This window comes from Dendropsophus ebraccatus, chromosome 11, assembly GCF_027789765.1.
Source record: "Dendropsophus ebraccatus isolate aDenEbr1 chromosome 11, aDenEbr1.pat, whole genome shotgun sequence".
NCBI classification, from domain to species: Eukaryota; Metazoa; Chordata; class Amphibia; order Anura; family Hylidae; genus Dendropsophus; species Dendropsophus ebraccatus.
In genome coordinates this window covers 84,229,682-84,253,674 of record NC_091464.1, presented here as the reverse complement: position 1 = coordinate 84,253,674, position 23,993 = coordinate 84,229,682, and the positions used below count along the sequence as shown (strand labels likewise).

Here is a 23,993-nt window from a genome sequence, read left to right as displayed (position 1 = left end):
CCTAATATAAGACTGGCGTACTTGTATGCCGGTCTTTATAAGTCCCCCCCATGTGTATACACTCTGGCCAGGATTCCCTCCGACTTCTATGGCAATCTATCTTTTGCATTAATCACGAGATGACCGTTGTTGCAGTTTGCAACAACGGCCGTGATTAATACAAAAGATAAAATGTGTGAACATAGCCTAAGGCTGCGCTCACACTACATTTTTTTTCATCAGTTTCTGCAAAAAAAAAGGTAGATAAAACAGATGGAAAAACAGCTGCATTTGTGTTCATCCGTTTTGATCTGTTTTTCCATTGGCTTCCATTATTAGAAAAAAAAAAAGGTTAAAAACACATTCCTTTTTTTAACGTACACAAAAATGTGGTCGACTATTATGGTAAATGAAAATAAGGGATCAAAATGGATGCACAAAAATGCAATGTAATTTTTTGCAAAAATGGATGAAATAAACCTAGTGTGAACCCAGCCTAAGCTAACCGCAGTGTGTGTATATGTACTATATATATATATATATATATATATATATATATATACATATATATATATATATATATATATATATATAAGAGCGTTCTCTTTCATGTGAATATCATTTACAATAGACATAATGGTGTCCAAGTGATCAGTCGGTTTCACGTTGCTTTGATTAAGCGGAGAAGTTTAAGGGATTAGTGTCCATGATACTGTAATAATTACCCAGATACACAATACACAATCCAAAATTTGCATTTGTTACATTCCGGTAAGACGTGACACTATTATCAGGCAGCACTTCCCTAATCTAAAGCATTCTGCCTGTGCGTGCTATTAAGCTTCTATATCACTGAGATATTATGACTGGACGCCATGTCCCAGTGTTCTAAATCCATCGGAACAAATATTACATCCTGCATTTCTATCGCTCGTCTCGAGTTTAGTGTCATCTGTAAAGAGGATAATCTGTAAATCTTGTGGTGCTCCACTTACAGCACCAATAGGATCTCCGTTCATACTTCGCTTCTTGCTTTCTATTCATTGTACTTGGGGTTTAAAAGTAAGAGAATGCAATTTATCAGATTAATATCAGGCTATTGTTTTATGGGTAAAATAACCCTGCAGAGAATGTACGGAATACAAAGTTACAAGGCTGAAGGTATATAGGGAGTTATATAGCTGGATTGAATGCGTTTACATGTGACTTATGTATTGGTATAAGAGCTGACAACCAGTGCTGCCCACTTTGAAGGATTCATAGGCCGAATGTGGTGTCCACAGGTGGTGTGGTGTCTACGGGTGTTGCTACTAGTTACACCCTTCGCAAAAGCCTGTACTTTTTGTAAGTAAGTGGTGATGTAGTAGTGTTAAAGTTTCGCCACAAGATGTCGCTATTATAAGTATATGTACTTAGTTGCTGCACAGCTGTAGTACTGTAAGGGTTATTGTGTGTTTGTATGTTGCTAGAAGCCTATGAACTCTATCTCGCAGTGTGGGTGTCAGCAGGGAACCCACATCATTCCGTTCATCCCAGGTAACAAGGTCTGGGGCTTGTGTCACGCACTATAACGGGTCCCCCGACACTGAAAGGGCAATAGGTGGTTGCGAAGACCAAGGACTCAAAACACGGGCACAAGTATTCTCTCTCTTCAAGTATTCATGTCTGTACTACATCCTACATTCTCAAGTGTCTTATTAAGTGTGAAATCTTGTGTCAATGCAAAGCTGTATGAGCTTCTGCATACAAGTAACTTTGGAGAAAAGATATTATTTATAATAAAGAGACTCTGTGGTTCCTTGTCAAGAACCAACACAGGACACACACACTCCTTGGGTCAATCCCTTTTTCTGTGGGTGGCAGTGCCAATAGTCCGGGTGGGTCACCATTACTTTCCGGACCACCGTGACAATAGCCCAAGGGACCCCCTATCAACCAGGCAGGACACTGTCCACAGGGGAAAAAGGTGTAACTGGCCCTTTCAACCAAAAACGGGTATGCCCCCATACCTGTGTGCCCAACTGGCACTGGAATCACGACATTTCGTCACACTTTACCACCTAGCAAGTGACCGGCCGTACCTCCTCCACACCACCGCGGGAGGTCACCACACGAACATATCCTCAATTGTTATCTCCTGGGATCCTGGAGTATAACCTTCAGATCCAAGACAATGGGGCTGATTTACTAAGGTATTCCCAGCAGCAAATTGTGCAATTGTCCCAAAACCTGACAAACCCATCATTTTTGTTCCAAAACGTCATGTTTGTGCCCTTTATAACCGACAACCGACAGATTTGCTAAGCAAACCCTTGTTTTTTTGACAGGTTTTGTCCTGTGATAAACCTTCCAGATTTACATAGGTCATGCTCCACATTAAAGGGTTAGTCCATCAATAAATGTTTTCTTTCATATTTACTGGTGCCAGAGATTTGTAATTTACTTCTATTAAAAAAATCTTGTCTTCCGGTACTTACCAGCTGCTGTATGTCCTGCAGAAAGTGATGTTTTATTTCAGTTTTTATAGGGATTTGCTATTGCTCTGCACAGTTCCTTTTACGGACAGAGGCAGCAGCAAAAATAAATATAGCAGGGGTAGGGAACATTGATTATTCCAGCTGTTGCAAAACTACAACTCCCATCATCCCTGGACAGCCAAAGCTAAAGCTCAAACTGCTTCCTTGCATCAGTTTTGTCAGCAATTTCTTCCAGGTCAATCAGTTTGGCACTGAGATCTGATAAAGAACTGAAAACATCAACAAAAAATTATATGAAGGGCGCCTCTTGTTCTTTTAGCAGCAACAGGGTGCAAGTACAAACTTCTAGCAACCCAAATCTTTGGCAGATAATCTGTCAGATAATCTTTCTGTGTAAATGGGAAGCCAAATGGAAGCCAAAGCCAGGAATGGATTTGAAAAGAGGAGAAATCACAATCTTTCCTATATGGCCTGTTCATAGTCTGTTCCTGGTTTTGGCTTAAAAAATCTGTCAGATAAATCTGTCTGTGTAAACGCACCATTATGCTAAGTTTACACGAGGCGATTATTGGCCCAATCGTACGATTAACGATTTCGAAGTAACGTTTTTTTTTTTATAACGATCAGCGTTTAGACGGTACGATATATCGTACGGAAAAATCGTTTTGCGATCGCACGCCCGCAGCCCGGCCCGCCCGCTCAACCTGCAGCCCGCTGCGCCGCCCCGATCGCCACCCCCGCCGCTCCGATCGCCCCCCCGGCCGCCGCTCCGATTGCCCCCAGGCCGCCACTCCGATGGCCCCCCCCCCCCCCCCGCCGCTCCGATCGCCCCCACCGCCGCGGCAAAGAGCATACGTTACTTGTTCCGCGCAGCAGGTCTTCCGACATCCCCGGGTCCCATCTTCAGCCTTGCCTTGCCTTGGCTCCCCTTCAGCCAATCAGTGCTGCCTTGCATTGATTGGCTGAAGAGATGAGCCAGGGGGGGGAGGCGATCGGAGCCGCGGCAGGTGGGGGTGGCGATCGGAGCGGCGGGGGTGGCGATCGGGGCGGCGGGGGTGGCGATCGGAGCGGCGGGGGGCGATCAGAGCGGGGGTGGCGACCGGAGTGGCGCAGGGGGCTGCGGTTGACCGTGGGGCCGGGCTGCAGATGAGCAGGAAGCCGGGCGGCGGGCGGGGCTGCGAGCGGCCGGACTATCGTGCGACAACTGTTTACACGGAACGATCGGCGAATTTTTTGCGATCGGCGAACGACGATTTATGAACATGTTATAAGATCAAAATGAACGATTTTTCGATCGTTCGCCGCTTTTACACGTACGATTATCGTTTGAATTCGATCGTTATTGCGAAAATTCGCCCGATAATCGTTTCGTGTAAACGTAGCATTAGTCTGACCCTTTATACTTATGGAAAAAACAGGGATTTTAAAGCAACACACCTCAAAATTGTGATCAATCTTTAGTAGTGCAAGTTCCTTAACTAGTTAAAGCACCAGTATGTTCTAGTAGTCTTTATATCACCACTGACACAGTAGTTAAAGGGGTACTCCGGCAAAAATCTTTTTCTTTTAAATCATCTGGTTTCAGAATGTTTTACAGATTTGTAATTCACTTCTATTTAAAAATCTCCAGTCTTATTAGCTGCTGTATGTCCTGCAGGAAATTGTATTTTCTTTCCAGTGTGACACATTGCTCTCTGCTGCCACCTCTGTCCATGTCAGGAACTGTCCAGAGTAGGAGAGGCTGGTTTGAAAGAAAAAGATTTCCGCCAGAGTACCCCTTTAATTAAATTTGCTGTGTTATGATGTTTCTGCTCATTGATTTATCCACTCATCTAATTATTCATTGATCCGTACAGTTTTATACCAGGCCTATGTTTTCATGTCCGCTCTATGTTTCATTCTGTCACTCTGCCAAGCAGGTTTGCTCAGGTCTAGTTTTAGAAAACTTTTCATTTATTGTACAGACAATGGGCAGTTTTGGATTTACAAGTCAGAGGGCAGGTATTGCCGCATAGATTGTACAGAATAATCCAAATAACATTGAGAAAACACATTTACTGCCGAAGCTCATGAAGTAGAGACGGATTTGTAGCTCCCATCCTACTGGCAGAGATCAGCTGGAATGAGCTGTATGAGAATAAAAAAATGCTGTCCACCCTCAAAAAATATTACGGTATAGGCTCAACCTGGCTGATCTGCCGTCGCCACCATTCCAGGTGTTCCCAACACTGGCTAAACGGCACCTCTTTTTCTCTCTTTGACATGCTGGAAATATTTGCTCAGCCAATCACTGGTTATAGCGGTGAATAATCATATGGGATCAAGAATACAGATTTAGCAGTCAGTTGTAGCACATTAAAGGGGTAGGTCAGCAAAAGCTTTTTATCTTTCAAATCAACTTGTGGTGTCCCACAAGTTGGTGTATACACCCCTTGCAAAAGCCTGTACTCTAAGTAAAAGTGGTGATGAAGTAACACCTAAGTTTTGCCACTAGATGTTGCTATGTGTATATTGCATGTTTAAGTATTGCACAGCTGTAGTACTCAAGGGGTTATTGTTTGTGATTTGTGCACCAATGAGAGCTCTTTCCTCTGCTCTACCTATCTCTTTTCTCCTTCTTCTCTTGCACTCTCTTCTCACCCACTCACAGCAGGTATTACATACGGACACTCTTTTCTTGAAAACAGCACGTCTTCACACTATCAGAGAGTACAAAGTCAGGCATCATCCCAGCCCACACCGTGAACAAGTCTAAAGGTGCAGGACAGTATCCTGAAGAAAGAGGGACTGATCTGAATAAGGGTGCCTTCACACCTACCGGATCCACAGCGGATCTCACTTCTGCAGATTCGAAGCGAGAACCGCTGCGGATCCGGTATCAATTCACCCTAATGATAGCACATATTCGCAGCGGGATTGACATCCCGCTGTGAGTATGTGCTTTAACTCCCTGGTGCCCGCAGCCCCTACATCCCGGCCACATCCCCCCATCAGCCCATCTCCGGCCCGCCACCGCGAGCATACATTACCTGCTCGGCGGCGCGGCTGCAGTGATGCTCCTGGCTCCGGTCCCGCTCAGCTGATCTGAGCGGGACCGGAGCCGGCAGCCTCACTGCAGCCGCGCCGCCGAGCAGGTACTGTATGCTCTCGGCGACGGGCTGGGGGTGGGCTGATGGGGGAATCCGGTAGGTGTGAAGGCACCCTAAAGCAAAGTTGCTAGAGCCCACATACTCTATCTCGCAGCGCGGGTGTAACCAGAAAACTCTGACCACTCTGCTCAACTCAGGTAACAAGATCTGGGGCTTGTGTCACCCTCATAGGACTGGGGGGCAACAGGTGGTGCAAAGACAAGGAAGTCAAAACACGGGTACAAGCAGAGCCGGCTCCAGGTTTTTGTGGGCCCTTGGGCGACAGAGCCTCGGCGGGCCCCTTGGAGGAGCAAATCATGGAGATACAGGCGAGGAAAGATTTGCAGCAGAAGAAACATGCGGCTGCTGCATATCTTTCTCCTCCTGTTTCTCCTGATCTCTGCGGTAGTCAGGACTCTGGAGGAGTCAGACCCAGTGACAGGATGGGGGTAACTATCACTGCTGAGTAAGGGTACCTTCACACATACCGACTCGCAGCAGAAAACTTGCTGCGAGTTTCTGCTACGATGCGAGGTCCTGGAAGGCCCCTATCACTACATACTCGCAGTGGTCTGAAAGACGGCTGTGTGTATGTAATGCAGCCGCTCCCTTAACCCCTTTGGCTCCCGCACCGCTGTCTCCATACAATACCTGGCTTTGGCTGCACGGGGTCCTGCTCTGCCGCCCAGCCAATCAGTGTGTTGCCCAGCCGCAGCCACTGATTGGCTGTGGGGGACCTCTGGGAGCTTCAGATGCGGCCGGATAGCGGTGCAGGTAATGTAAAACCCGGGGTGGTGGGGGTTAATGGGGCTGGGACTTATATACTGGCAGCGGGATTACAATCCTGCTGCGAGTATGTTATCACATTGGAATTCACAGGGGAAGGATCTGCAGCGGTTTTAGTGGCGAATTTGCAGCTTTAATGGTGCATTTACACAGGCAGATTTATCTGACAGATCTTTGAAGCCAAAACCAGGAACAGACTATAAACAGGGAACAGGTCAAAAAGGAAAGACTGAGATTTCTGCTCTTTTCAAATCCATTCCTGGCTTTGGCTTCCAAAATCTGTCAGATAAATCTGCCTGTGTAAACGCACCATTAGTCCGCTGCGGATCCACCCTTGTGAATTTACCCTAAGGTCCAGCTTGCACAATGCTTAAAATGGCCCTGGAACTACAAGCCCCAGCTGTTCATATTATATACATATATAACACATGAACAACTGAGACCTCTAGTTCTCCTTAATACAGGTCCTGCAGTGATATATATATATATATATATATATATATATATATATATATATATACTGTGTATATATATATATATATATATATATATATATATATATATATATAATGGATAGATAGATAGATAGATAGATAGATAGATAGATAGATAGATAGATAGACATCTCACTGCAGGACCTGTATACCCAAAACAACTAGAACACTATTAGGTTACACAGCCTACCTTTCTAACCTCTATCAGGTGTCCGATCACATGACCTGTGACATCATCACAGGTCTTTCTCCTTGCCCCATAGAAATCCCAGCAGAGGAAGATAGCCTATCTCAAACAAGAGACTGGTCACATGGGCATGACCTCATCAAAGGTACTTTACACCTCCAGCCGGCCCTGGAAGGAAGACGTGATGTGCCATGGGGACCCCAGTATGTATCGGCGGGCCCCTAACTGTCACATGCGGCCTCTAGGGGCCCAGTCCCCTCTGTTACTACACTTTTTTGTTTTACTAACAGAAAAAAAATGTAGTAACAGACGGGAGTGGGCCCCCAGAGGAGCTGTGAGCCCCGGCACTTGCCCTAGTCAGCCGGGTGCTGACGCCGGCCCTGGGTACAAGTATTCTCTCTACTCTCAAGTATTCTTATTCTATTTCTAACGTTTCGGCAGAGCACAGTACTACATTGGGTTGGGACTCCCTACATCCTCCTCTCTACTTCTCTGAACTTTCTTTACTTCTCAGCACGCAACTAAGCCAGCACGGCTATTCTACCTCTCACGCTCTCAGCACAAGTCTTGTCAGTTAAGTCAAAAGTATATTATCAAGTCAGAAGTCTATTGTATACCACTGTACCAAGTATTCCTGCAGTAAAGAAGAGTTTATTTATGGTATTCTCCTTGGGCCATCTCCCTTTTCTGTGGGTGGCGGTACCAATAGTCCAGGTGGGTCACAACTCCACTCCGGACCACCGAGATAAGCGCCCAAGGGACCCTCTCACAGCCCGGCAGGTCACCAACCACAGGGAAAAGGATATAGCCAGCCTCCCTATAATAAAAGCAGATGTGCCACCATACCTGTGTGCTTAACCGGCACTGGCGTCACAACAGCATAACATCTGGCTGAGCCATATCCCGACCAACCACCACAGTAGTGGCGTCACACTTCACCATCTGGCAAGTGACCGGTAGTGCACCACAAACAGGTGGCAGAAAGTGCCAGAGATTTGTAATTTACTTCTATTAAAACAATCTCCAGTAGTCCAGTACTCATCAACTGCTGTATGCCATGCAGAAAGTTGTGTATTCTTTGCTCTCTGATGCCTCCTCTGTCCTAAACAGGAACTGCCCTGAGCAGTTGAAATCCCCATAAATAAACCTCCTGCTCTTTAGACTGGAAAGAAAACACTGCAGGACATACAGCAGCTGATAAGTATTAGAAGACTGGAGATTTTTTTTTAACAGAAGTAAATTACACTTTCTGGCATCTTTAATCCTTTGCTCTATAACATGATTCCCGTGCACTGAACTGAATTTTCACGGTGATAGGTTCCATTTTAAGGAGTTCTCTGATGCCTTACTTTTAATATGTTGCTGCCCAGATGCAGAACATAACAAACATAAGGTTACTCTTACCTGTCCGCGTTCCCCAAGTGTTGTCTTACATCATCTTTGTTCCCTGGCTGAATGATCCCACCTCAACTTCCGAGATGGACAGCTCGCTCAGCCAATCACTGGCCGCAGTGCTGTCCTGTCTCTGGGTTCTATACCTGGACACAGATTTCTAATGCTGTCAGTTTGGATTGTTAACCCTTTCCCTGGTATAAAATGTTTTGCACATTTGTAGCTCCTCATATTCAAAGAACCATTTTCCAATGTAATGAGCCATACTTTTTGAGGGCAAATAGACCTTTTTAATGATCTTTATTTTATCATAAGACGCTCTGAAAAATACCTGTAATTCTGCACCTATTAAGGAATTTTGCTCCCACATTGTTGGTCAGTACGATTCTGTAGGTCAGTACGATTACAGCGACAGTGGTTTATATACTTTTTGTGTTTTTTTTTACTAACTTTACTAAAAATGAATAAAACATTTTAGAAAATAAGATGGTTTTGAATCGCCATATTCTGACTAGAGATGAGCGAACCTGCTGAGGTTTGGGTTCGTATGAACCTGAACTCTCGGATTCTGATTCCTGCTGTCTGCCCGCTGCGTGAAGAGGGTGGATAAAGCCAGAGGACCGCCTGGAAAACTGGGATACAGCCTATGGCTATGGCTGTATTTCAGTTTTCCAGGCGGTCCTCCGGCTTTATCCACCCTCTTCACGCAGCGGGCAGACAGCAGGAATCAGAATCCGAGAGTTCAGGTTCATACGAACCCGAACCTCGGCACATTCACTCATCTCTGATTCTGACTTCTATAACCTCGTCATTTTTTCATCTATAGCTATTTTATTTACACTTTTTAAGCCCCCCTAGCGGACTATTATATGAAATTTTTGAATTGCGCATACTGATCAATGCTATGCTTTTGCATAGCAATGATCAGTCAGATTGGTGCTCTGCTGATTAAGGCTCCATTCACACGTTCTGTGGGGGGAGAAGTCTGTTACAGGCATTCCACGTCCGTGTTTTGTGCAGAACACGGAATGTGTGAAAGCAGCCTAAGTTTGAGGCAAACTTAATCTGCAGAGGTTGCCACAGAAGTAAGTATTACCCTTTGGCAGCCCTAGCAACCGATTGGCCTGCTCTTTGCTACGGAGGTGCAGATCAGAGCCCTGACAGGTCCAGTACCTGTCAGGGCTGTGTGTGCATGATCAATACTGAAAATACTGAAGTCTGCTCCCAGTAATTGCATTCAGGTGTATGCACTGTTAATAGCGCAGGCTCAGCTCTGCCGGACCACCATAAAAAGGTGTATCAGTGGTTGAGGTTAAAGTGAATCTGTCAGTCTCAATTCATGTTTCTATCTGTGAGACAGTTGTTAGGTCAAGGGCCGAAGGCTGTCCAGACATGATGGGTATTGTAGTTTTGCAACACCTAGAGGGCTGAAGGTTCCCCATCCCAGCTAGTGGCACCTAACAGACTGGGGGCTTTCACCATAGGTAATCCTCCTATATAGGTAATACCATGTACAGGTGATACCATTTCCTCTTTATGGTTGCTGAATTTCCATTCTCTTTTTCCAGGCCCAGCTCTCTGCCATGCATGTGGCCAGGTTCCATTCGGCTCCCAAGGCACCATCTCCTGTATATTTGAAGGGATGCAAAGAACCTCATGGGGATAAAGACACCAAAAGCAACAACCACTCCAAGTTAAGCAAAATATTCTCAGTAGAAGCCTCAGTGCCTGAGAGCAAGGGACAGAAAAAACGCTCAAATTCTATACAAGAATTCTCCGAATCGTTCGATAAGCAGCTACGCTTCCGGACCAAGCGCTCCACTTCTCTGGTAAGTACGTATGACTTTATGAAAGAATTAGGCCATGTTCACACAACGTACATTTTACGAAAAGAAAGGCAGTTGTTTTCAATTAAAATGAAGGCCATTCTTTTCATGATGAAATGTGTTGCATTGAAGTCCATCCAAACGACAGTCATTGTTCACACAGTGTAGTGAACAACGGCTGTTGTTTGATACGGCCCATGCAGTAATTAACATGCCAAGTATTTCCGGACGTTGTACATTGATTTCAATGCAACGACACAGTTGTTTTACACTTATTACAATGGCCGTTGTTTTGGAGCACCAAACAATGGCCATTGTCCATATGATGTGTGAACATAGCCTTAGATTGTATCTATGGTTGCTTTTGGTGATGGCTTTCAGTGAGTCCCTTGTCTAATTCCTTCACCATGTCCCATGTAGGACTCAACTTCTGGGATCTTCAAGCACCCACATAGCAGCATACAATACTTCTTGGATCTTCGAGGACCCACATAGCAGCATACAATACTTTTTGGATCTTAGAGTACCCACATAGCAGCATACAATAACCAGCTATGCAGTGTAGTGTTAAGAAAAATAGTCACTACCATAACCTTTCATTACACAGTGTCTGACTAGTCGTGACCTTTCCAGGCAAAGTCCGCCATAATGGGTCTCTAGGTCTTACAATGGACTCCAAGTTAAAGTGGAACAACCATCCAAACAGAGGCAGAGTTCCCAGGTAATCCAAATGTTACAAAAGTCCAGCATACACCTTAGTAATATAAGGGCAGACTAGATAAGGCCTAGTCTAGGTCTTTTTCTGCCAACAATCTTCTATGTTTCTATCTTTATATGCACCAGTATAGGGATGGGGAACCAGTGGCTCTCCAGTTTTTCCAAACTACATTTCCCATCATGCCTGGATATTAAAGCGACTCTGTACCCATAATCTGTCCCCTCCAAACTACTTGTACCTTCGGATAGCTGCTTTAAATCCAAGATCTGTCCTGGAATCCGTTCGGCAGATGATGCAGTTATTGTCCTAAAAATCTACTTTTAAACTTGAAGCCCTGTGCCAAACAGCTGTGGCCAACAATATCTGTGTCCTCCTCATCATTAGGAATGCCACTGGCAGGATTTTTCCTATTCCTCTGCGGTGAAAACTGCACAGGTGCCTTAACGATCCAACACATGTGCAGTGTTCTCACAGGCGATGAATAGGAGACAATCTGCCTGGAGCATTCCTAGTGATAAGGAGGGGGGGGGGGGTGGAGGGATGGAGGGGCTGTGCCAGCCTAATGCATACACAATCTAGGCCACACCAGTTTGGCACAGGGCTGCAAGTTTAAAAGTTGTTTTTTAGGACAATAACTGCATCACCTGTCGAACGGACCGCAGGACAGATCTTGGATTAAAAGCAGCTATCCGAAGATACAAGTGGTTTGGGGGGGACAGATTGTGGGTACGGAGTCACTTTAATTATATTATGAAGTAATATAATTTTATTAAAGCAATGTAATAAAAAATTACTCTTTGGGGTACCCTTTGAAGGGAGTATTGCCTAATCTTGGAATTGGGTGACTTTTTGCTGATGATGTGAGTAGAGACTAATGTATTATAGCATCCTTTAACCCCTTAACGACATCAGGCGTAAATGTACGCCCCCGCAGGGTGGGCTTTAATGCAAATGGACGTACATTTACGCCCGATGTTTCCCCGATGTTCACACACAGCGATCGGGGAAGATGGCCATCCCTGCTTGTCGGCACGGGGCGTGATTAACACCCCCCCCCCCCCCCCCGTGCCGACGTTCGCTGCTATATGCTGATCAACACAGATCAGCATATAGCAGCTAAATGCAGCTTTCCGGTTCATCGGTGACCCGGAAAGCAATGGCGATTGGTGCTGTCCGAGACAGCACTATTCGCCATAAGTGTCCGGGGAAAAGATGGCGCCGATGCCACCCCCACGATTGCCGTCCCCGGGGGCTAGGTAGCTGAGGGGTTCAGAACAGGTGTGTATAGTGTAGGTGCACTATACTCACCAGATCTGGGCGTCCGGAGCAGCGTTCGGCGGTCCGCGGCGTCCTCGCGTCTTGGTCGCGTCGCTTCCGGGTTCAGTCGGGTCCAGCATAGTCTAACTTCGGAAATCTTCGGAAATGTTCGGCTCTTCGGGCTTCGGAAGTCTTCGGCAGCGTCGCTCTACTGCCCCCTAGCGGCTAATCAGTGAATTACATTTTTTTTTTCTTTTTATGTGCCCTATCGCTGCTGAGAGCTGATCAGCAACTCCTCCTTTTTGGAATAGGGGCATTTTTCCCCCCTATATCCTACCGCCACTGTCTGCTGATAAGTGCCGCACATAAGTGCGGCATTTATCAGCAGCTCCTTTCTTGGCGTAGGTATATTTTTTTCTTACTCACAAGCCAAAAAGACAGAAATGGCTGCACATCGCACCCATGGCTGACACGAAAGACCACGTGCAGGTCTTCTGATACACATGAGTCCCTAACCAAAAAACATCACTGTGCCGGTCAGCGACCACAATCCCCGCAAAACATGTGCAAGCAGAGAAGGGGGGCCATGGAATGGCCCTGCAACCCCATTGTCACAGGACCAGACCCCAAAGGGCCCTCCGGACCTTCTTATGTTGGTTTTAAATGTAGCTGAATAAGCTTTCGTGTCAGCCATGGGTGAGATGTGCAGCCATTTCTGTCTTTTTGGCTTGTGCATATTTTTTCTTACTGTAAAAAAATAAATAAATAAAAAAACACTACATTACACCACACTACACGAAATAAAGTTTTACACTACACCACTACACATTTACATACCCCATATACTAGTCCCCGTATAAAGATGGCCCCCAGTGGGGATGATTGGGGGGATCCTTCTTTCCTCCATTCATCCTCATCATCCAGTGACGTGTCTGGGGGTAGCGTAGCGTACACTGCCCCCCAGACACGTCTTTTCCGCCAGTACAGTCCCAATAACAGATGACGGTATGGCGTGAAATTCTACAAACTCTGTGAGAGTACCTCAGGGTACACTTACAGACTTGGGGTACATGCACACTGCGGAATGGTGAAGGATAACCCTTTGTGCATTCCGCAGCTGGCACCTGCCGGCGGACTGATGCGGGCGCGTGTCTCCGCCCATGTCATAGACTCCATTCTATGCATGTGCGGATTCCATCATCCGTCCAAAGAATGAACACGTTTATTCTTTGGACAGAGGGCGGAATCAGCCTGTACATAGAATGGAGTGTGACATGAGCGGAGACACGTGCCAGCTGCGGAATGCACAAAGGGTTATCCTTCGCCATTCCGCAGTGTGCACGTACCCTTACAGTGTATGAGGGAAGGCACACCCGAATCCAGACCCCAGATGCCCCCCCATCCTCCGAGTTAGTGGGAAGATCGTTCGGGAACTGATCTTCCCACTGCTGGATAAAGGTTACCACCTGTACGGGAATAACGTTTATACCAGCACCCCCTCTTCCGGTCCCTCGCTGCCTGAGCTACTGTAGATTGCGGCACGATCCGAACATATCAGAAGCAGTAATAGGGCCCTAATATTTAGCAGCCATCGAGCGGACCCAGCGCTTCTGGATATGAAGGACCCCGTATCGCACCAGGGAAACATTTTCCAGGTGACGTCCCCCACACTGGAGAACAGGAGACCCCAGAAGAAGTGCAGAGTGTGGCGTAACAGGGGGATCAGGAAGGACACCATTTTCCAGTGTGACACCTGTCCTGATCGCCCCGGCCTCTGCATACAGGATCGCTTCAAGGCGCACCACACGTCATTGGGGTTCTACATTATCTAAATTCTGTCCCTTATTCCTATTTCAGGGGTCACGTTGATCCGGGGATTATTCTGATCGCCAATATGGAGTCGGGAAGGAATTTTTCCCCTGTGATGAGGCTACTGTTGTCTGCCTTACGAGGGTTTTTTGCCTTCCTCTGGATCAACACAGGTTGAATTTGATGGACACCTGTCATTTTCAACCTTATAAACTAATAATTGGCCTAATACCCCCAAATAAATTAGAATTGTCCCTTTTCCCCAGCTAAATAGATATGGTCGCCATTCCCATTAGAGGATTCCATGATGCATTTACAAAGCCTCTGCGCGGCCAGGACAGTAGAAACCCCCCACAAGTGACCCATTCTGGAAACTACACCCCATAAGGAATCTAACAAGGGGGGCAGCGGGGATATGGCCCCCTGGTGATGGACACATTTGTTCCGTAAAAATGAAAAAAATTGTATTTTTTATTTTAACGGCCCATGTTCTACATATGTGCCCTTCACCAGTGGGGTCCATATGCTCACTGGACCCCTCGTTAGATTCCTTATGGGGTGTAGTTTCCAGAATGGGGTCACTTGTCGGGGGTTTCTACTGTCCTGGCAGCACAGGAGCTTTGTAATTGCGACATGGCCTCCATCCTCCATTCCAGCCTCTAAATGGCACTCTGTCCCTTTGGTGGCTTGCCCTGTGCCCATATGGCACATTATGTCCAGATGTGGGGTATTTTCGTACTCAGGGGAAATTACCCTACAGGTTTTGCATTCATTTTCTTTATTAACCCCTTGTGGAAACGGAAAAAATCAAGGCTAGACCAACATTTAGTGTAAAAAAATTTTAATTTTTACACTAAATTATTGATCTTGTCTTGATTTTTTCATTTTCACAAGGGGTTAAAAGATTTTAAAAAAACACAAAATGTGTAGAGCAATTTCCCCTGAGTACGGAAATACCCCACATGTGGACATAAAGCGCCATGCGGGTGCAGGGTAAGCCTCCGCAGGGAAGGAGCGCCATTTGGTTTTTGAGGCTGGATTTGGCTGGAATGGATTTTGAGGGCCATGTTGAATTTAAAAGGCCTCTGTGTTGCCAAGACAGTTAAACCCCCCCCCCCCACAAGTGACCCCATTATGGAAACTACACCCCTCAGGGAATGTATCAAGGGGTGTAGTGAGCATATGGACCCCACTGGTGACGGGCACAAATGTGGAACAATGTGGCGTGAAAATTAAATATTAAATTTTTTACACTATAATGTAAAATACAATATGTCACAAGAAAACAATCTCAGAATCAGCCGGATAGGTAAAAGCACTCCGAGGTTATTAAAGACTAAAGTGACACTGGTCATATTCATAAAATTTGTCTCTGTCCTTAAGGCCATTTCAGGCTCTGTCCTTAAAGTGACACTGTCACCCCCTTTGTGTATTCTGACATCTCTACACAGGTGTAAAGGGTAAATTTAGCGTTTTTCATACCTTATTTTATATCATACGTCATGGTGTTTGTTCAAGTAAAAAGTGACCTTTTATCAACAGCAGATTGTATTAAGTGGGCGTGGCCTTGTGGCATTAGCGCCACTTAGCCCCGCATACAACGACACAGTTGGCCCCGCCCCCTCGCCGGCCATTGGACCAGGCTGGCCGAAAGGTCTAGACCACACCCCCTTTACGACGGCCAACCAATGGGTGTCAAGGAGGCGGGGCCAACTGTGCTGTTGTGGGTGGGGCTAATTTGTGCAAGTGCCATGAGGCCACGCCCACTTGATACAATCTGCCGTTGATAAAAGGACACTTTTTACTTGAACAAACACCATGACATATGATATAAAATATGGTATGAAAAATGCTAAATTTACCCTTTAAACCTATCTAGAGATGTCAGAATGCACAAAGGGGGTGACAGTGTCACTTTTTAAAGTTTCCTGTCCGTGTTTGGAAACGGCTTGTATAGTGGTCATAGATTCATCACTGTGATGGCTTGGATCTAGATTTAAAAGTCACTGGATAGAGGGGAGCCTCACTTACCATTTTTGTGTTTAGTATGAATACGCTGGACTTGCCTCTTTTTAGGGTTACTCTTATTTTATTAAATTTTTCAAGAATATCTTAACAAGCATCTTTACAAATGCTTAAAGGGGTATCCAGTCAAACATAACTTTTGATATGTTGCTGCCCATGGTGAGACTAACAATTCCTACCATACTTGTTATTATCTATTCAGTCTCCTTCCCCCAGTTCTCAGCTGCTGCTTTCTGCTGAAACCACAAAAATCTGTGTGTGAGCCTCTCTCTCTGTCTCCCCCTCCTTCCGCCTCCCTTCTGAGATGTAAACAAGTCCCTGGCAAGCTTTATCTGCAACTTTGTAATGCTGGGAGGCTTAGGGCCCTATTACACTATAAGATGTCTGACAGATAATCTTATAGATCTTTTCAGCCAAAGCCAGGAATGGGTTTGAAAAGAGGCATTCCACGTCCGTTTTCCGTGCGGAACACAGAACGTGAGAATGCAGCCTTTCCTAATTGATAAGCCTGAAAAAAGACAAGAGTTCATCAGGTTTAAAGAGGAAGTCCCATGCACCCTAAAATCAGCAGGCAAGTAGGAGGGGTGTGAGAAAATTATTAACAAGTGAACTTACCTGTCCCCGTGCCTCCGTTGTGCCGCTTCTGGGTCCCGTTCACACCAGCCGGCTGTCATCTTCTGCTGGAAACCAGGTACGTCACGTACTGAGCTCTTTCTACAGCAACATCACAGCTCGGCTGAGTGATTGCCCGCTCAGCCAATCATTGACTAAGGCAGTGTACCGCCCCAGTCACTGATTGGCTGAGAGGACAGTCACTCATCTGGGGGAATGACATTGCAGCTGGCAGAGCTGCAGGACCTAAAACTCAAGTGTGTTCATCCAGAAGAAGACCCTTATGAGGCAAATTCCAGGGGGATAATTCCTTCCTGGCTACAAATCTGTGGCAGCGAGATTAAAAAGGCAAACTGTATGCTCTATATTAGAGATGCTAATACAATAGATTAACATTAAAATTATTGCAGGAGAGAAACCACCAATCAATCCGAATTAATAGGTAACTGTGCCTACTGCATTAGTGTATATACTGCCGTACCTAAGCTGCTATTCATATAGTGGACACAAGTGGGCGCTGTCGTAACTCGTTTAGAAATTTCAGTGTTTCAGAATTGCAAACATTAATTTATAACATTTCCTACATTGTATGTCATGTACTTTTCCATGAATGTTAGGAAATAACCTATACCATCATTTCCTAATATAATTGTATTGGTACTGGTAAAGGTAATCATCTAATGAAGGAAATCCACAGCTCCTGGAATCTTTAAGACTTATCTCGTTATTTCACATCCTTAAACGTTGTACAGTGTACATAAAAAACAACGCCGACACGTTTCGAGACATAGTCCCTTAGTCATGGCAATTTGCCATGATTAAGGTGATGGGGTAGAAAAGTGTTTGGCATTTTGGATTTTAACTGCCCCATCTTTTTGTTCTTGTGGAGATAAGCTGCCACCACATTAGAGGTAAGTGAACTTGCAGAAAGTTGAATCCCGCTAACTGGAGAAGGGGGATGGAGGCTGAGGACTTTATCCACCATAGGCTGTATCCTTGTTTTCTAAGCCGTCCTTGGGCTTCCTACACCTTTTCCAGACAGCAGGATGTAAATGTTGATTGTTCCGGTTTCTGCAAACCCAAACTTTCAGCAACTTTTCTCTACACCAGAGGATTCTAGCTGCATCATACCCCCCTCTCTCCATTTATAACACATGTTGCATGCCTGAGTGTTGATGGGTATTGGGGATGGGGAGTGGAACGTGTCAGGTGAAGAAACATTAAAGGAGAAATCCAGCGACATTTTATCTGGCAGGGACGGGGGGAACATGATAAACAATCACAACTCACCTCTCTCCGTGTTGTTGCAGCACTGGATTGCCGCTCTGGGACCTCCGCCAGGTTCTGGGATCTCCTGCACAGCCAACATCGTGACACAGTTGATGGGCAGCCTGCTCAGCCAGTCAGTGACTGGGGCGGGACACCACTGCAGTCACTGATTGGCTGAGCGGGCAATCCCACAGCCAATCAGGCATTTTCCACCCCGAGTCATGACGTCATTGGAACTGTGGGGGAAATGCCTTCCAGCAGGGATCCTGGAGCCTGTGACGTGGGCTTAGGGAGAGGTTAGTAGAGGTTGTTTATTATGTTCCCCCCTGCCGGTTGTGTAATTTTTCAAATCGCTGGAATTCTTTAAGTATTTTACAATTATTGTGTCGTACTGGACCTTTGCTTTTCCCTAAATATCAGGCATATCTAAGGGATGGTTAAAAATAAGATATCACCTAAAGGGAGGGATTTAAAAGTCCGGTGAAAATTTCTATTTAAGTATTGTATTGCCTCCCAAAAGTTATACAAATCCCCAATATACACTTATTACAGGATATGCTTATAAAGTGCTTTTTTCCCTGCACTTACTACTGCATCAAGGCTTCACTTCCTGGATAACATGGTGATGTCACTTCCTGGATAACATGGTGATGTCACTTCCTGGATAACATGGTGATGTCACTTCCTGGATAACATGGTGATGTCACTTCCTTGATAACATGGTGATGTCACTTCCTGGATAAACATGGTGATGTCACTTCCTGGATAACATGCTGATGTCACTTCCTGGATAACATGGTGATGTCACTTCCTGGATAACATGGTGATGTCACTTCCTGGATAACATGGTGATGTCACTTCCTGGATAACATGCTGATGTCACTTCCTGGATAACATGGTGATGTCACTTCCTGGATAACATGGTGATGTCACTTCCTGGATAACATGGTGATGTCACTTCCTGGATAACATGGTGATGTCACTTCCTTGATAACATGGTGATGTCACTTCCTGGATAAACATGGTGATGTCACTTCCTGGATAACATGCTGATGTCACTTCCTGGATAACATGGTGATGTCACTTCCTGGATAACATGGTGATGTCACTTCCTGGATAACATGGTGATGTCACTTCCTGGATAAACATGGTGATGTCACTTTCTGGATAACATGCTGATGTCACTTCCTGGATAACATGGTGATGTCACTTCCTGGATAACATGGTGATGTCACTTCCTGGATAACACGGTGATGTTACTTCCTGGATAACATGGTGATGTCACTTCCTGGAGCTGTGCGGGCTGTGGCTGCTGGAGAGGATGATGGCAGGGGGACACGGATGGACACAGGGCACTGAGGGACACTGAGTATCCCTCTGACATCATCGTCTCCATCAGCCACAGCCTGCGCAGCTCTAGGAGTCGGGTAGTGACATCACCATGTTATCCAGGAAGTGACATCACCATGTTATCCAAGAAGTGACATCACCATGTTATCCAGGAAGTGACATCACCATGTTATCCAGGAAGTGACATCACCATGTTATCCAGGAAGTGACATCACCATGTTTATCCAGGAAGTTAAGCCTTGATGCAGTAGTAAGTGCAGGGAAAAAGCACTTTATAAGCATTTCCTGTAATAAGTCTATATTGGGGATTTGTATAACTTTTGGGGGGGCAATACAATACTTTAATAAAAGTTTTCACCGGACTTCTCCTTTACGTTTTGTGAAAGCTTTTATTATTTGCTTATATTATGTATTCACTATTTCAGGTTTTTTTTTACTCATCATATGTTTCTTTCTAGGGAGAGCATTCAATACCCAGGAGGAATTTATCCTGCATAGAGAAGGTAGGGGATGATGCCGTCCATCCATTCCGAGTTCCCCACCAATCCCGTAAAGAAAAAACATACTTTCATTTCAAAGAAAAAAAAAGTGACAGTGCTTCTTAGAGTCCAGCACATTGGGATATTATACAGTGATTGTCAATGGGATGAAACGTTACCACAATGGATCTAATAGACAGATTGTACTATTACTGTAATGTATTGTGTCACACAGAACAGCATGAATGCACACCCATGAACACAATTTTTTTCTTATATTCTAATTGTTTTTGCTCTTTAATTTCTATATTCATATTGATTTAAAGGGATACTTAAGCAAAAAAAAAAAATATATATATATATTTTCAAATCAGTTGGTTTCAGAAAGTTATACAGATTTGTAATTTACTTCTATTAAAAAATCTCCAGTCGTCCAGTACTTATGCTGTATACCCTGCAGAAAGTGGCGTATTCTTTCCAGTCTGACACAGTGCTCTCTGCTGCCACCTCTGTCCATGTCAGGAACTGTCCAGAGCAGGAGAGGTTTTCTACGGGGATTTGCTACAGCTCTGGACAGTTCCTGACATGGACAGAGGTGGCAGCAGAGAGCACTGTGTCAGACTGGAAAAAATACACCTCTTCCTACAGGACATACAGCAGCTGATACAGACTGGAAGACTGGAGAATTGTAAATAGAAGTAAATTACAAATCTGTATAACTTTCTAAAACCAGTTGATTTGAAAGAAAAAAAAATCGCCCTTTAAACTTAGTTTTCCCATGCATAGACATAATAAACTTAAAACATACTGGCTGTGAAATATACCTTAAAATATTATTGCATTTTCAGGTGACTTTTTAGGATAAGCTGCTGTGTGTGTACGTGGGAAGCAGCACTATTTCTAGCCATTATATGACTTTTATATGTTTTTTTTCACTAGTTTTTCATCTCCAAGTTGTTGGGGCCTAGCCTCTATGATGTGCCACATACACTGCACACACAGAAGAGGACCCTGCTTTCCTCTATTTCTATAATACACCCTCAGAAGCAGCAGCAGCATGGAGGACATTATAGAGCAATACTGAGCAGTGTAAGCTATGAATCCAAAACTGGAGAGCAGTATATTATTAGCAATAGGCTGTCTCTCTCTAGCCTCTCTCCTTGTCATAGACTTCTATGAGCAGCTGTAGGAGTGTGAGGGAGTGTGTGTGTGGGGGGGGGGGGAATCAGAAAAGGAGAGATAGAGGCATCTTTGTTGAAAGTGTTAATGCCTATTTAAACTCAACAGTAAAACAGTATGAAGCAAGCTCCTACTGGCAACTCCTAACAACGACAATATTATCGTGTGGCTCTCGGGATCGGGATCAGTGGGGGTCCCAGTCGTTGGACCGCCAGCAAACAGCTTCTTATCCTATGGATAGGGGATGACAAGCTGAGATGGGAATACCCCTTTAAGGTGTTATTGCATCTTCAGATGGAACTTTTAGACCTCAATCATACTTTTTTCGTTATGAGAAAATTATTATTTTTGTTCTACCAGAGTAGTGGCAGATCTTAGTCTGCCATAGTGTGAATAAGGTCTTTGAGTTCTACCATCTACTCACAGAATGGGGTATTAGAGGGCTGTGTAGAGAGTTCTCGACATTTCAGCATAAAGGTACAGTGACTCAGTTTATGTAAGTAGTTGTACATATATACAGTTTTCTTTTGGTTCCCACATTTTATTCTTTGAATGTAATTTAGAATATGGAAATAATCCCAGTAGACTCAACTCACATTTTTGTATTTTGTTGAAATGTCCTTTTCATTGTTTAAAGGGGTAGTTTAACCCAACAAATCTTTCAAATCGACTGGTGCCAGAGATTTGTAATTTACTTCTTTAAAATAAAAAAAATCTTGTCTTCCAGTATTTATCAGCTGCTGTATGTCCTGCAGGAAGTGGTGTATTCTTTCCAGTCTGACACAATGCTCTCTGCCGCCACCTCTGTCCATGTCAGGAACTGTCCAGAGCAGTAGCAAATCCCCATAGAAAACCTCTCCTGCTCTCCAGACTGGAAAAAATACACCACTTCCTGCAGGACATAAAGCAGCTGATAAGTGCTGAAAAACTGAAGATTTTTTAAATAGAAGTAAATTACAAATCTCTGGCACTTTCTGGCACCAGTTGATTTGAAAGAAAAATATTTTTAGTGAACGACCCCTTTAAACATTTCAATTACTGAGAATCACTGGCATAGTAACAATGGTAGTATAGGAGGTTTCTCTTCATTGTCACTGGATATGCCACCAATGTCTTTTCAGCAGTAATCTCTTTCCAGCAATTCTCATAGATGGTCATTGGCTATAACAATCACCCCTGGCGTGTCTCTGTATACTATTGTGTCTGTCTACATTAGCTAAATGTGCAAGATTTATGATGTACTATAATAGTAAAGGACATCTTCCTTATCCTACTATTATATAATGTCTTATACCATGTATAGCCCTGTACAAGGGACTCTCAATGATAATCTCTCCGTGCCAAATCCTATTATTACTTTTTCATACGCAAAATGTATCAAAATTGACTGTAAAAATGTAATTTATGTCAGAAATTTGCTTTATGTTTAGATTTTCTGTGAATGTCTGTTTTATGTCTGTATACAGCTAATTCTGCGTTTTATGGGCCGTCCCCTGTAGAATCGCTGTAGTCGTACAGTATTGACTTTATAACCTTGATGTTTATAACGCTATGGGTAGTCATTTAAAGGAGAAGTCTGAGCATGGACATTATTTTCAAAAGTGTCGGGGAAGGGGCAGAATTAAAAAAAAAAAAAACATACATACTTACCTCCCCGACTCCAGCGCTGGTGCTCACATACTGCCACTCTGGTTTCCCAGTCCCTGGCTGCACCCTGGTTTGAGAGGGGACCTGCTCAGCCAGTCAGTGGCTGTAACGGGGTCCTGCCTCTTCCACTGACTGGCGAGTGGGCCTGGACCGTCACATCCCTTCTCCCAGACCTGGGAGTGGCTAGGACTGGGGGACTCGAGCTGCGGTAAGCGGACACCAGCGATGGAGCCATGTAGCGTATGTTATTTTTTTTTTTCCCCCTCCCCGACATTTTTGAAAAAAATCTCCCTGTTCAGACTCCTCCTTTAAGATCAGAGATGTGTCTTATTTGAGCACCAATCAAGTAGATAGGTGCTCGTTTAAGGAGTCTATAACATGGCCTGATTATCCAGCAGACATCAGGCATTAAAGGGGTACTCCAGCCAAGCTTACTTTGTACGCAGTTCTGTCACCAGAAGTGTAAGGTCAGGGTACAGCTGGATTCCAGCACCGCCATTCTGTGCAGTGACATCAGCTGCAGAGGGTGTCTGTGGTTCCAGGCTGTGCCGCCCTCCTCTTCAGACAGTGCTGTGCCATACTCCTGCGACAAGCGAGAGTACAGCCGATACAGTAGAGCCATACTCTCGCTTATCACAAGAGTACGGCACATCGCTGTGTCTGAAGAGGAGGGCGGCATAGTCTGGAACAACAGACACCCTCTGACGTCACGGCACAGAATGACAGCGCTGGAACACAGCTGTGCCGTGACCTCACACTTCTGGTTACAGAGCTGCGTACAAAGTAAGCTTGGCTTGAGTACCCCTTTAACAATCGCTGGATCTTTCGGTAGTAACTGGTTTGTTAAGTAGAATTCCAATGGATACAGGTTCAGTCTACAGGATTGTACTGTGTATTATATGTAAGGTTATAATAGAACAATGTATGTGCAATGTGACATCAAAGCATGTTGTGGGTAGAAAAGAATTGTTATTTTCACGATGGTAGTAAAACTAAAGAATATTGTGGATACACTTAAGGGGTTGTCCAGCAAAACTCTTTTTCTTTCAAATCAACTGATATCAGAAAGTTATATAGATTTGTAATTTACTTCTACAAAAAAATCTCAAGTCTTCCCATACTTATAAGCTGCTGTATGTCCTGCAGGAAATGTTGTTTTATTTGCAGTCTGCTCTCTGCTGCCACCTCTGGCCGAGACAGGAGTTCTGCCTCGGTTATACAGTATATGAATCCCCATAGAAAACCTCTCCTGCCCTGGGCAGTTCCTGTGTCGGCCAGAGATGTCAGCAGAGAGCACTGTGTCAGACTGAAAATTAAACAACATTTCCTGCAGGACATACAGCAGCTAATATGGCAAAGAAACAGATGCAAAAATGGAT

General features: G+C 44.7%; 1 protein-coding gene across 1 annotated transcript in view; it reads left to right on the top strand.

Annotated features, from left to right (window-relative positions):
* The window catches only part of LNP1 (leukemia NUP98 fusion partner 1), a 51,224-nt gene that overhangs the window by 5,115 nt on the left and 22,116 nt on the right, over positions 1–23,993 (top strand). Inside the window, exons 2-3 of the mRNA XM_069945758.1 lie at positions 10,012–10,272; positions 19,768–19,812. Coding sequence (XP_069801859.1) covers positions 10,012–10,272; positions 19,768–19,812 — 306 coding nt within the window. The remainder of the gene's footprint in view (positions 1–10,011; positions 10,273–19,767; positions 19,813–23,993) is intronic.